General features: G+C 38.3%; 1 protein-coding gene across 1 annotated transcript in view; it reads right to left on the bottom strand.

The window, feature by feature from the left end:
• Positions 1 to 7,311: 7,311 nt before the first annotated feature.
• Pgr (progesterone receptor) overlaps positions 7,312 to 14,979 on the bottom strand; it is a 68,823-nt gene continuing 61,155 nt past the window's right edge. The window contains exons 7-8 of the mRNA XM_059267301.1: positions 11,273 to 11,430; positions 7,312 to 7,942 (exon numbers count right to left, since the gene is read on the bottom strand). Of these exons, the coding sequence (XP_059123284.1) occupies positions 7,787 to 7,942; positions 11,273 to 11,430 (314 nt within the window). The 3' untranslated portion in view covers positions 7,312 to 7,786. The remainder of the gene's footprint in view (positions 7,943 to 11,272; positions 11,431 to 14,979) is intronic.

Below are 14,979 nucleotides of genomic sequence, written 5' to 3'. Positions count from 1 at the left end.
CCTACTCTCTAGAATTGCTCATCACTTGCAGTTGAGAATGAGTGACGCCTAAAGCACCACGTTTCAATGTCACCACCATCATCACTATCACCAACAGCATCATGTTGTTGCTGTGTTCAGAACAAGTTTTTCCTATACTGACAGAGACAGCAGAATTGGTCATGGTGCACCGATGTAAACGTTATAGAAAGTGGGAAGTTCCCGAGTGAAAAGTGGTGCTTTGATTAACTTTGGGAGTTGAAATAGATAATTTGCTTCTTGCCATTTTCTTCTCTGTTTCAAGTGGAATGTTATGATCTTAGAAAACTCAACTAGTTGATATCTAAATAGATGGATTGGTAACTTTCCCCCTAAACGATGTAGCCTCAAATTAGAACAGTGAGAGACTCTTTAAACACGACCAAAGCTCTGAGCATATTTACATTTCGTGTTTGGATAATGACTGGTAATTCTTCGAACATTTCCCATACAGTTATCACAGCACATCATCTTTTGGAGTTTGCATCATCCTGCCATGAATGTTGCTCAATAATCAAGGAGACAATATCTGCTTTTATGTCAGTGACCTTTCCAACTGGCCTGGCAAGCCACACCCCTTCTCAGCCCTTGCTTGAATCCTCTGTCTGTTTCAAAGTATCAATTTAGAAAAAAAAAATTAAAAATTGTTGTTCTGTTGAAATATTTTAAAAATAGAGGCCTGACTACTCTGATTTTTCCTGGGAATATGATCACCCCAGAAGAGTTAAGATTTACAGAATATTTGGGTCAGAAGGAGATACAATACTGATTAAAATGATGACTGGGTCAAAAGGAGATACAATACTGATTAAAATGATGACTCTAGAAGGCAGCCCATGGAGCTCTTTCTACCACTGCTTGCCACCTGAAACTCTGGGCAGGGTTTCTGCCCCATGTAGAAGGAGCAGGGTGCACCTCTGACAGCTATGTGGTGCATTGCTGTTAATTCACATACACTTTTCTTTCTGTCTCCCTTATCAATTGTACAGGTCTAGGAGGAAGAAAAGCTAATGCTCTATAATGGTCCTTGACCCCAAATCTCTAGTTGCCAACCTAGCTCAGGAAGGCTATGATAGAAGTTCATTAGCTGTTTTCCTATTTAAAAAAGTTAAAATTTGTGTTTACCAAATTAAGCCCATATTTTAAAAAATCCAGTCACACTTAATGTATTGCTGCATGGCTCAGCAGCTCTAATTGCTATGTATTGGAATAAGACAGAAAGAAAACAGAGCTTTAATAGAAACACAGTTTGAAGAATAGACATTTTAAAAAATCAAAGCCTTCCTAGGGCAAGGAGGATAGCAAAAGTTACCTTCAATGACAAGACACTTCAAACCACTGCTGGTTAAAATAGCTAATAAGAAAAACTCAAAAGAAAAACAACAGTCATAGACAAAGATGTGTTAAGCTTCATATGTACCTCACAAGAGAAAATCATATTAAAATGGGTCTCATTTAAAATACTGTTTGGAAAGTTGGCTACAGTTGGGGTTAATGAACAATTTCAAAAGACAATTAAAAAGTAAGCTACAATGTATTCCTGAAGACTATAATGCTGCTTACATATTTTACTTACATCTGTCTAAATATGGGCCATGACACCACTGTCACCCCCAGAGAGTTAATAGTATGGTTCAGCTTCCTGGAAGTACTGAGCAGAGTGGCCCTCCATAGCTGCCCTCTTCCTGTTTCTCTGAAAGTGCCCTGTCAGTTAAAAGCTTTCAACCAGCTTAGAAGTAATGTGTTCTCCATTTCACCATGAGTCGTAAGAAGGCAAACAAACCTGTGTTTAACAATAAGGTCAGCGTGACACAGGCAACCAGAGCCAGTAAATCGAAAATGAGGTTGACATTCTGGGACTCATCCAGCAGTCCTGCAAAGGTTTTCCAGACTCCCCAGCTGCGTGGAGCTTGGATGAGCCTGGGTGCATCCTCCAGCCATGGCCAGAGCTCTGCTTTGGAATGCTGTCAACATTAAGGGGGAGCAGTCCTGTTTGCCTCCCTTCAAAGCAGCCAGGCTGTTACTGTTGTTTAACTCATCATCAGTGCCCCATAAATGCTTAAATTCTTCCAGGGAAGAGAGGATAAGCAATGAAAGGAAACTACTCTTTGCCTTTTATTTTAAAAATTAAGACGAAGTCTAACTGTGTGGCCAGGCTGGTCTAGATTGTGCAAGACTGTCTCAGCCTACGCAGTCCAGGGAGGCATCGACACACAGCATTTAACATTAGCTTTGAAGACCTAACTTTGGAGATGGGTAGCCCAGGAACCTGGTGGTCTGCAGGGCCTTCCCCCTGAGTCTAACCTGAATCTGATTGTTTAGGTTTTGTTCATCTTGGATTCACAACATGATGTGGAGTGTAATCCATATTGAACTGTGTATTTCATTCTGTGGGTGGATCTATGATCTACGGCTTTCTACTTATTTTTATTTAACGGTCAGGGTGTGTGAAGCAATGTTACTCTAAAGAAGTGGCAGGTTGAAGGTAGAGGCAGACATTGCACTTGGTGCCCAACCTCAAATAAAGACAACAGCAATGTCACAGAACCCTGGTGATCTGCTAATGAAAATTATGCCATGATCTAGTCTAGCGCAAGTGAGCAACTTGGGAGTTTACACACCTTTTCTAGAGTATTTGCCTTTGAATTACTTTTGGAATTAAAAGATGCAGATGTTTCCTACATCTGAGAGGTTGATCATAGGAAAGAGAAAGCTGCACCTTCCTGGAGTCTTCCCCTCGTCCAACAAACTCAGTCCTTAGGGGAGTGGTTGCTGAATTATGGAGTAAAACAAAACCAAAACAAAACCAAGGTATCTTCAATATTGAAAACATATTTTCTAGTCTTGAGTGCTCCTTATATATGAGGCTATGGAGTTTTAAAGATATTTGAAGTATTCATATTTCAGCCTACAATCTGATTGAAAAGGGCAAACAGAGATGAGGCAAAGTGCCACGGTATTCATAGCGTCAATGGAAGGTGGAGCAGTTTTCAAAGGAATTGAAGCGCTCAGATCAAGCAGTCAGGGAGGTCTGGTATCATCACCAAATAGCAATGCTGTTTGGGAAGTTGATTTCAGCATGAGTTTTAGATCCCATTGTCAGACGTTATAGATGGAATTCCAGCCTAAGTTTTTGGAAGAGCTGTGTTCTAAAAAATTAGTACTATTACTGTTAGATATCATAAGCAAAAGGTGATATGTTCTTTAGGTTTCCTTCTCCCTTCCTTCTTTCTTTCCTTCCTACCCTCCTTCCTTCCTTTCTCTTTTAGTTTTTTCAAGACAGGGTTTCTCTATGTAGCCCTGGCTATCCTGCAACTCGCTTTGTAGACCAGGCTGGCCACAAACTCACAGAGATACACCTGCTACTGCCTCCCAAGTGCCAAGGTTAAAGGCATGTACCATCAGCACACGGCTACTCTTTAGATTTCTTATGAAACAGGCCCTAAACTCAAAAAGCTATATTCTTCTCAGGAAAAGAAATAAAGTAAATACATCTCAAATTAAGTCAAATATTTCACAGTAAATAGCAGAAGAAAAGCAAGTAGATTTTCCAGATTTCTTTTTTCACTAGCTTATAGAACTGATTAGTTTGACAAAATTATAGCCAAAACTATGGCATAATGAAAATGCATTTACGGCAATTGGCATTTCTGACTGCTTGTATGGATGGATGCAGATATATATTGTGTGCCTATTAGTTGCGAAGGAGTTGGGTAGCTCTAGCTTACACTCATGTAGCCAGCAAATGACCAAGACGTGGGCATAGTCCCAAGTTAGCCCTTTATATACATTGTTTAGTCCATCACTATAGTTGGGAATAAATTAGAAGTTACAAGTTGATGCACCATGGCTATTTAAAAAATATTTTATTTCATACCTGTACAGGAATAAAAGTTAAGGATAAGGGTGAAAAAACACAGTGGAAAAGCATCACCTAACTAAAGGTGCCATGTTTTTAAACACTGGAAACAAAATAGTTCCACAAAACAGTTAATACTGGCCATAATCATCTTTTGAGACACAGATGGTTTTTCTAACTTTTGTAAGGAAATCTATCATTAAGTAAAAAATCTGCTTCGGTGACATTCAAGTATTTCATGATATAGAGCCTGTGTTCTTATGCTTTAATTTTACTCTAGAGCAACCCACAGAACATGACCTGCAGAGTGGAGACAAAGGTTACGATGACTAGATAGGAATGGAGGAAAAGACTCAGCGATGAGGTAACTTCCATTCGGTCATGTCATGTTCTTCTGGGAATGTTTTTCTTTCTAAGCTTAGCCTTAAATAGTAAATCGTGGTGTTTAGACATCTAAACTATGGATGGAGATCAAAATCAAGAATATCAAATGTTTTTAGGCAGTTGCAAAACAGGGCCATAATAAACTCCAGCCCTGAAGACAGCACACTTTATTTACCCTTAGTTGAAATGAAATTAGAAAATTTTCATTATCTTAAAAATTAGACTGTGCTAGTAGACAATGGTAACTGTTATCAAATTAGTCCAAATTCAAAGGAAAAAGAATATGTTTGCATCCAGTGTTCCAGGGGCCATTACTTGAGTAAAAGAACTCGTGACATTAGTCTTGGCTACATTCAATTAATCAATCTTTCCCAGTCCATACAACTGCCACAGAAGAAAATTTTCCCTAAGTATTCTAAAAATTATTTTTATTGTGATTATATTTGTGGGGAAATGGTATTGAAAGCTTTTCCAATAAACAAATGTACATACCAATTTAAAGCAAATGAATTGATGACAGTTGCCTAGATTATACAGTTATTATTTTAAAATTCTATCCTTTTCTAGAACTTATCTTATTCAAATTGTACATAAATAATGTCTTGCACATATCAAACCTTAAGAATGAAGTTTATATATCCCACAAATATCTGATGGCCCTCTACTCAACAGACACTAGATTTATATTACTCCTGGGCTATACCTTTCTTGAGTTATATACAGTTTTTCTTAAGCTCCATGTTCTATTAAATCTTGTTAACATATTTTCTTATGCTAATAGTAGGTACTCAAAAATAGTTGTTGAATAAAATCAGAAATAAGGAGACAATTTTACATCAAGGTTTGCAATATAAAACAGTAAGAGTACTTAACTATTTGTAGATTCCTTTATAGGGAAGGAAATAATATTCTATTCATTCTGTTATAAAGTTCAGAACAGGAAACAGATCATTGTTCTGAATCCATATAAAATGTGCTCCCATGTCATAGCTAACAAAGGGCAAGATGTCACAGGATAGGATAAAAACAGCTTAGAAATGAAGAGAAGTGAACCTGCAGGTCAATTGAGTAACAAAGCCGTGAGAAGTGTCTCGATGTAACCCAGGAGAGCCACAGCAAGAGGACAAATATGACTGTCATCTCTCTATCAAGAAAATGTGGTTTTTCCTCAGCACAGCCCACAGACCTATGGGCCATCAGAGCGGGGCCGCAGCATATTATTGTAATTTAGATAGCCACAGGGAAACCTAGGGGCGATCTAATCACTGTGTGACAGACTGAGGAAGACTACAGAAACAATGCAGATATGGAAGGTTAACACATGCCTGGGTCTAGAGTGAGAATGGAGAAATTCTGGCAGAAAAGGTGATGTCACATAGAGACTGGCATGGCAGGAATGTAACAGCAGGGTAGTAAACTGACAGATTAAAGGGTAACTGTTAAGGATGTAGCTCAAGATTTTTTCTTAATAAATGTGAGGGTTTTTTTTCAAAGCCCACTTGGAAATTCTGATGTGTAGATGAGTGACGGATGAATGGAAGTCCCTGAACAGAAATAACAGAACCAGATCCTTTAGCCTGAAAAGTGACATGAGAATGTGTGTGTGTGTGTGTGTGTGTGTGTGTGTGTGTGTGTGTGTGTGTGTGTATGTGTAGATTATGAAGAGCCAGTCAAGAGTGTAGTGTATTTCAGATGCTGGGCAGGAGAAGGTATGTAGACTAGAGAGGAAGAGCATCTCTTTACTAACGCTGATGGCTGGAGTACCTGGTAAAACTCTGTTTAGCTACTCTACCTGAGGTACCGCACAGCAGGTAAGCCAGTATGATTTTCTCATGTATGAAATGAAAGAAGCCAATGAGTCCTGATTGGTCCCTTATTCTAATCCCTCTTCTAAATATGCTAAAGAACTTATTGTTTATGGATATACCACAGTCAGTTCTTTTTTTAATTTAGAGAATTTATTGTTAATTTAGAGAAATTATTGTATAATATACATATATGTATATATTATATATATATAGTATGACTGGAATTGATATCAATGATTTGAGAAAAGCAAACAGTAACGGACTTTTATTAAATTCACCAGTGGTGTAAACTTGGTATGTACACACATGTGAGACTTTTATTAAACTATCAGATCTCCAGGAACTCACTGCAGTAAAGAACTGTTGTCTGTCTTTCAAATGAGTATTTTAAGTAGAAATGATAAAGCGAGTTGTGTGTTTGATCATCACTGTATCTGGTTGTGCTATTTTCAGCAAGTATCTAGGATTTCCTGAAGCAACTCACTTAGAATTGGGTCATAGGCACTCAAAACTTTCCACCTGAGATTTGTCTGTTTCTAGAGCATGTCTTTCAGATTCAGAGGCACTAAAAATATTTTCCACCTGAGAGTCACTACTCATATTTCCCTAAAAAACCCACTATCCCCAAGAAGGGAATGTATTTACCCCTCCCCTCCACCCTGCTTCCCTGCCCCCACTCACTTTTGCCCCCTTCCCTCCCAGTCTTCTTTGATAAAATGTTAATAAGAAGTGACAGAGATGGGCAAAGGAAGCATTTGCCAGAAAACACGCTGTCACACTGGCAAGGACATGGGACTACCAAGGGTGACGTCAGCCAACAACAGGGATTCCAATGAGAGAACAGACCTCCTGATTTCTACATCCACAGGACTGTATCTGAAGGCATCTTCTCCCTCAGACCCATCCTCAACAGTGTCACAGCAACTGTGTGGCTGTTTATTTACTCTGTCACAAATCTGCTTCCAACCACAGTTTGCCTAATTTCAAAATATCAACCCATTTCAGCTCCCTTTCTGTTTTCCTGTTTTGTTTTGTTGTTTTTCTTCCTTCCTTCCTTCCTTCCTTCCTTCCTTCCTTCCTTCCTTCCTTCCTTTCTTTTCTTTTTCTTTCTTTCTTTCTTTCTTTCTTTCTTTCTTTCTTTCTTTCTTTCTTTCTTTCTTTCTTTCTTTCTTTCTTTTCTTTTTTTCTTTTTTCTTTCTTTCTTCATTAAAAACTCTTTGAAAATCTGTTTTAGGTTATGAATCTTCTCACAAAATAGTTACATTTTTGGCTGCCATTTTAAAGGCTCAGTTTTGGGAAACCAAAACAACTACCTAGAAGTAGCATGTATGGTTTATTGTTAAAGGTAGGGGTGTTCTTCCCCCTATAGGGGAGATTTGTTAGATGTTAGATGCAAAGGTTAAAAAAATTCTCATCCAAAAAGTATGAAATAATATAGATGAGATATAGTTTACTTATACAATCAATTTAGTCCTTTTTTAACTATGTAAACTCTCAAAGAAAATACGGGTACCTAAAACACTTTAGAAACTCCACTTAGACATTACAAAGGAAAATCAGAATCTCCCAAGTTTTCTCATAATTTACACAGTGTGATATGTATACATGTAAGGCTTTCAGAAGAACATTATAAAGACTCAAGACTTGACCATCCTAACCAAGACAAAAAGGACATATCACAAAACTCAATTTTTGTAAAGAAAACAAAGCAAAGACATCACTTTTTATGAAAGAGAAGAGGCTTCACCATGCCCGCCAAGATCTTGGGCAACTGTGCAGCAATAACTTCAGACATCATTTCTGGAAATTCCACAGCTAGTGTCCGAGACTGGATGAATGTGTTCAGGCAGTACAGGTGGAGCTGTTTCACAAGCTGTTGGTTTAACAAGTGGGTAGGTAATGTGAGAAAAACAATAAACCCACACACTGTTCAAACATAATAACTTATTTTTTTAATACTGGAAAAACCTGTCCAGTTGTTTGTTCTTGCCAATACTCGAATAACTCTCTCTGCTCTCTAGGATAATATGAAAAATGTTTTATACTCATGATGGAGCATGCTGGTAATATGATATTTCAGGGATTTATTTCTGTCTTCTGTGTATGAATGCCTGCATTTATGTATGTGCACTAATTGCATGTAGTACTCATCATAGTCAGGAGATGGCATCAGATCCATTGGAACTGGAATTACATGTGGTTATGAGCCGCCATGTGGGTACTGAGAATTGAACCCGAACCTGGGCCTTCTACAAGGAGCAAGGGCTCTTAACTATTGAGTCATCTCCCCAGACCCAAATGTGTAATATTTAAAAGTAATGAAAATTAGGCCGGGCGGTGGTGGCGCACGCCTTTAATCCCAGCACTCGGGAGGCAGAGCCAGGCGGATCTCCGTGAGTTCGAGGCCAGCCTGGGCTACCAAGTGAGTCCCAGGAAAGGCGCAAAGCTACACAGAGAAACCCTGTCTCGAAAAACCAAAAAAAAAAAAAAAAAAGTAATGAAAATTAGCGATATTCCAATGTTCCAAAGTGAACATTTGATTTAATTTTCATCCTTTTTTCTTTTTATGCATGTATGCACATATACACATAATATTGCAAATACATAAAGGTATACATTTTCAAAATGCAATAGTTTCATAAATCCCATTTGTTAATCAGACTTTTTCACACAACAATTTACTGATTCTATTTCAGTAACTCAACATAAATCATAAAACTCAGGGCCTCAGGCGTTTGACCTAAGAACTGTATCACTGAGTAATATAGCCAGCTTCTCTTTAATATTTACTTTTTATTTTGAGACAGGGTCTTGCTAAATGGCCCAGACTACTGTAAACGTTCACTGTAGCTCAGAGAATTCTGAGTTTGTGAGCTTTCTGAATTGGCCTCTTAAATGTTAGGGAATGCAGGCCCATATCAACAGGCTCAACTTTTATCTTAATGAAATATGCTATTTACACAATTTAAGTCTCATAGTACTGTAAGATAGATCACAAAGGAAACAGCAAAAGCAAAATCCAGAAGTTCCTCAGGAAGCATCTTCCTACTGTTACATTCAGTTTTTGACTAAGTCAGTATCCTACATTTTTACTAGAAAGATTGGTATTGTTTCCTGATGTACAGCATTTCCTTTCTTTCACCATTTTCATTTTGTGGGATCTGATTACCTTGTATCTTATTTCTTTTACTTTTCTCTCCATTTGGCACAAAGCCATAATCAACTTCCCTGACAGGATGGTGAAAACCACCTCAACATAGTTGTGCACATTAGCGACCCCCTGGCTCCATTTTCACCCTGGAGTCAGTGTGCTGGAGTCTAGTGCTGTCTTACTGGTCACAAATCAGAACAGACCCATAAGCAGAGACTTACTGCTCCTCCCAGTCATGCTGGGGCATCACCGTGCATACTTCCTGGTTTGAATCCTCTTTACCTACAGCTTTCTGTTCAATAGGAGCACATCCTAGGAAAGGTTACATTTGAGACATCCTCTGAAAGACTTTATGAGTGTGAAACACATTAGTGTTGGCATTGCAATTGTTTGGCTGTTTGACTGGTGATTTTCCTCTCTTTGGGATTCTGAAGACACTGCTCAGCCATTGTCTTAAATCCAATGTCACTCAGAATGCTGGCAGTTTGCATATAAGTTAATTTTTTTTCTCACTGGTATGCTTAGGATATTCTTCTCATTCTTGGTATGATGGGCTATTATAGTGCACCTTGGATGAATTATGCATTACCCATATTGTAGTCCCTTACATTTAGAAAATTCACATCTTTAGCAAAGAGAAGGGACCCAAGGCTGGAGGACTGCTACCAGAATGAAGGTCAGTATGGGCTACATGGCAACTCCATGGCTCAAAAAATGAGAAAGAAAAGTGAGAAAAAGAGAACTCATATCCTTCCATTTGAGAAACTTCCCTGATAATTCCCCTGCCTTTGTTTTTCTATACTCTTTCTTCTGCAAATTCCTATTAAACTTGAATTTGAGAATGAAATCTGATTTATCATGTCTTAGGTTTTAATATTTTCTACTGAGAATGTCCTTTGTATTTCATGACTTCTGTTGATTTTTTTCACTTTTGTTGAATTTCAATGCCTTCAATTGTGCACTTAATTGTCCCGAAGTTTTATTTATTTATTTTTTATTGTTTGCTAAATGTTCCTCTTTGAAGGCTCTTGTTTCTTTCTTTGACATAGTACCATTGTGTTTCTTTGAGGCTCCGTGAATTTTTCTCCTGTCTCCTGTACTGATGCTTTATCCTTCAAGTTTCCTTTTTCCTAGGCTTATTCTGTTCTCTGCTTTTTATTGTAATGATTTAATTCAAGTAGCTTATCATGGTCATAAAGTGTTCATAATTCAGGCTCACAAGCTGACCTGCTGAGTAGGTAGCTTTTCTATGTCGTTGACTCTCATTTTCACGTGGTTTCTTATGCAACAGCAATAAAAGCTAGTATCTAAGATGTCTCAGTTAACACACACACACACACACACACACACACACACACACACACACACATATCTGTTAAGTTTTACCAATCTAGCTCCGCGGTGTTGGGCATTTCTGGGCTGCTTATCATAGCAGAGTATAGAAACAATAACCCAGAGAGAATTTAAATAATTTAATTTATGATTTCTTTGTGCCTTTGAATGGAATCTTGGAAAGCGTGAAGCTCTTACCTGACTGCCATCAGCAAGAGTATTTACAAATACACACAGAATGGCATAACAGCGTTATTTTCTATACTAATATTATGAAGCAAAAACTTATTTTAGAAACTATTCTGAAAAATATATGATAATTTGTCTTGGCCATTAAATTATCCTTAAGTGATATACACACTTTGAGAAGTCAACATTGAAAATAACAGCGTGTGTGATGTAGTCTTTTAAAACCCAACTACAAATAAGAATTTGGGGAAACAATACTGTGAAGACTAATACCAGTCATCAACTTGACAAGATCTAGAACAATCCAGAAGACAAGCTTTTGGACACATTTAAGAGGGATTGTCTAGATTATATTAGTTTCTAGGCATGCTGTGAAAGAATATGTTGATGGCACCATACCCCAAGCTTGGGTCCTGAACTGTCTAAAAGGAAAAATGCTATCTGAGACTCAGAATTTATCACTTCATTTTTTTAAGAGATTAGAGAAATTCACAGCATTCTTACCAATAATCTGGAAAACAAAATACTTACATCATGCAAACTGTCAAGAAGCTTCGTAAGTTGATAGAAGCGCTGTGAACTGGGGACCACCCCTTTCTGCCTTAAGCCTATTGCCTTGATCAGTTCCCGGATATAGCTTGACCTCATCTCTTCAAACTGGCTTTGGCTCCTCAGTCCTTCCAGAGGAACTGTACAAAAAATAACAAGAAGTGGCAGCTATGTTAAAAAGGGGACACTAACAAGCCAGGAAGTGGTGAGGCACACCTTTAATCCCAGCACTCAGGAGGCAGAGGTATGTGGATCTCCAGGTTCAAGGCCAGCCTGACCTGGAGAGCTAGGGCTACACAGAGAAACCCTGTCTCAAAAAAAAAAAAAAAAAAAAAAAAAAAAGATACTAACAATGTATGAATTTCTGAGTTAGATAACTGACGTATCATTTATATAATTTTTAAGTTATATACACTCACACACACATGTCAGTTTAAATGGGAAAACAATAGTGCAATTGGTAAAATCTTTTAATTGTGGAATAATGTATGAACAACTTACGTTTCAGACTTGTATCTATGAACTATGCATTTAATGTAGCATTTGCTCAAAAGAGCCGTTGGTGTTATTATACAGTCTTGCTTCAGATTATCTGGTTTCATTTGACTTATGGTTCCATTATGGGTCTTCTTATTTTAAATTTTTTTCTTTTGAACAACTATTTGAATTTCTTTATATAGTTTTGCCTTCTTGTAAATCTCAAGTATTTCTTATTACAATTGATCTTGGAAACTTATCTTTTTGTTGTAATTTTAACATTGCTTCATTTTCTACTGCTTCTCTGCTGATGTGGGAAAAGCTGATCATATTTGAGTATTTATTTGTATTCATTGACTTAACTATTTATTTTGTACTCATTGACTCAGTCACTTGGTTTTCTCGGTGTATTTCTAGGCTCATCTTTCCTGTTCTCATCGCTGTTAGCTGCCATCCCTTTTCCTTCCTTCCTGACAGCATCTCATGTAGCCCAGACTGCACTCAAACTCACTGTGTAGCTTCAAATGACCTTGAATTCTTGATACTCCTGCCTTTACTTTCCACATGTTATGATTATGACATGAATCAACATGCTCAGCTCTTCTAGCTATCACTTATCAATCAATTAATTGTACTATTCAACATTTTCCTAACAACAGTAACACATAATAGTGAAGGTAGATATTCATGTTTGATTACTTACTTTAAAGAGAATTAACTTTTTCCCATATGTTCACTAATGGTTCAGGTAGTTTCCTCTGGTCTGCCTTTGTGTACTTGTGTGCTGGGACTGAGCTGAGCATCATCCGTTCCTACTGAGCTACACACACAGTTTTAGCTCCTTTCCTTCCCAATCCTCCACGGATCTTACAAGTGTTGGCTCTCACATTTCCCTCCACTTCCCACCCTCTGTCCTGTCTGCTTCCCGAGCTCCAGCTTTCTCCTTCACCTCTTCTTTCACTACAATCCTGCACATGAACCTTCAGCCTCAGGCGACCTGGTTCTGGAGCCACGTATGGATGCCACGAGGAAAACACAGAACCTCCTCAATTTACAGTACTACACATTTGTGATCTTTACTCAGCATTATTTCTGTAAAGAAGTGCATTCGTATTAAAGAGAACTTCACATACCAACCACCTCATTCCTCAGTGTTGGCTGCTTTCTACTGCTCTTGGATAAGGATACAAACTAAAGAGAGAATAAAACAGTAATTCTTCAGCTTTCAGTTTTGAGCTGTTCAGATCCTGAGTATACAGGAGGTCCTCAGGAGTAATTTTTGCAATAGTTAATGAACATTTAATTCTTGTATACACATCTATACAGATATGGGACATGCATGCCTACAGTCTTCTCTTCAGTTACTCCAGAATACAGTCATTTCAAATCCATATACTTCTCTTTAAGCTTCCAAACTAATCTCTGTAGCTAACTCACCCTGATATGTGAATATGAAATTATTTTTCTTGGTTAAACCCCTTTACTAGGAAATTTGATAGAGCATGTGTGTAGTCTGCTACCTATTCCTAGAGAGTTTTGCTTTAATTTTTCATGGCACACAGGAAATTAAATTGATAACAATCAACTTATCAAACTTTCTCATTTCATTTTTTTAAATTTGTTCTCTCTCTCTCTCTCTCTCTCTCTCTCTCTCTCTCTCTCTCTCTCTCTCTCTCTCTGTGTGTGTGTGTGTGTGTGTGTGTATGTGTGTGTGAAGGTATATACACAACTGTGTATGAGTGCTTCCATAGACCAGAAGAGGGTGTTAGTTAGATCCCATGTCCCTGGAGACACAGGTGGCTGTGAGCCATCCTACAGTGATGCTGGAATCAAACTATGGGCCTCTGTATAAGCACAAGCACTCTTAACCTCCAAGCCTCCTCTCTAGACCCATAGCTTTTGTTTTGCAAAGGTATTTTCTATTTGAGATTTGAAAAATTTATATTTCTTTATTTGTTTTTAAACAATTTCAGCATCTACGTTTAACTGAATTATCTGGATATATAAAGATATCATTTGAGCTAAATAAACTTTTTTTTTCTAAATATAAAGCCATTTCTCTTAATACTATTTTTTTTACTCATTGTTCATTATAGTGTTTAAGTATCTGCTTGGCTGCTGAATGTAATCATCCATCTCATAGACTGTAAGAAGTGCCTGGCATTCTAATTCTCTTCCTATCTTTGCAATGCTTGCTTATTTATCCCCATAGATTTTTTTTTTTTTTTTTTTTTTTTTTTTTTTTTTTTTTTTTTTTTTTGGTTTTTCGAGACAGGGTTTCTCTGTGTAGCTTTGCGTCTTTCCTGGAACTCGCTTTGGAGACCAGGCTGGCCTTGAACTCACAGAGATCCACCTGGCTCTGCCTCCCGAGTGCTGGGATTAAAGGCGTGCACCACCACCGCCCGGCTAAACTTATCCCCGTAGATTTACAGATGCTTTTCCAAACACTTTGTATAGTTCTCCCCACTGGCCAAAATATTATTCAAATTTTCATTCAGATGCATAGGATATGTTAAGTACATTCACATGGACTCCACAAAAGTACCTTGTATTCTAAGGGACTGACTCTTCCTTCCCATCCCAACCTCCCGACCTGTCATCTGAGATCTGTGCCACTAGGGGAAGTCCCTGAAAAGATGATGCCGAGAAAGCACTCAGGTCAGCTCATCATAAGTAACTCCGTGTGTCTCTCTTGCAAATCAAAACATTGATTATCCATATGCAGGCTGAACCTGCCATGTGTAGGAAGGTGCAGAAAGGCTCAGTGCATACATGTGACATAAGACTTGATTGTCATTTGTACCCTTCTCCCTGCCTTTCAAGTCTTGCACCCTAACATGCATCCACTTCTTATGTGTTCATTTACAGTCAGATGCAACAGAGGATTGCAGGCCACATGATACAGTGTGGCCACTATGTGGGAGGAACCTGTGTCTTTCTTGTTTACAGCACCCCCACTCCACCCCTACACTCCCACTCCACCCCCTACCCCTACCACCACCACCCCCCACACTGCTGATGCACCAAGTCAGTGATCCTTGTGGCCATTTGCTGTAACTGTCAAACTGTCCCCATACCCTGAGAATATTTCCAAACGTGTCTGTGTGTGTGTGTGTGTGTGTGTGTGTGTGTGTGTGTGTGTTGCACAGTGAATCCTTCTGTGTATGTGTGGTAGGTTTAATAATGGGAAACATAGCTTGTGTTCATGTCAT

This window comes from Peromyscus eremicus, chromosome 7 (genome assembly GCF_949786415.1).
Source record: "Peromyscus eremicus chromosome 7, PerEre_H2_v1, whole genome shotgun sequence".
Lineage (NCBI taxonomy): Eukaryota > Metazoa > Chordata > Mammalia > Rodentia > Cricetidae > Peromyscus > Peromyscus eremicus.
The sequence above is the reverse complement of the archived record's forward strand: the minus strand, read 5'-3'. Positions and strand labels throughout refer to the sequence as shown.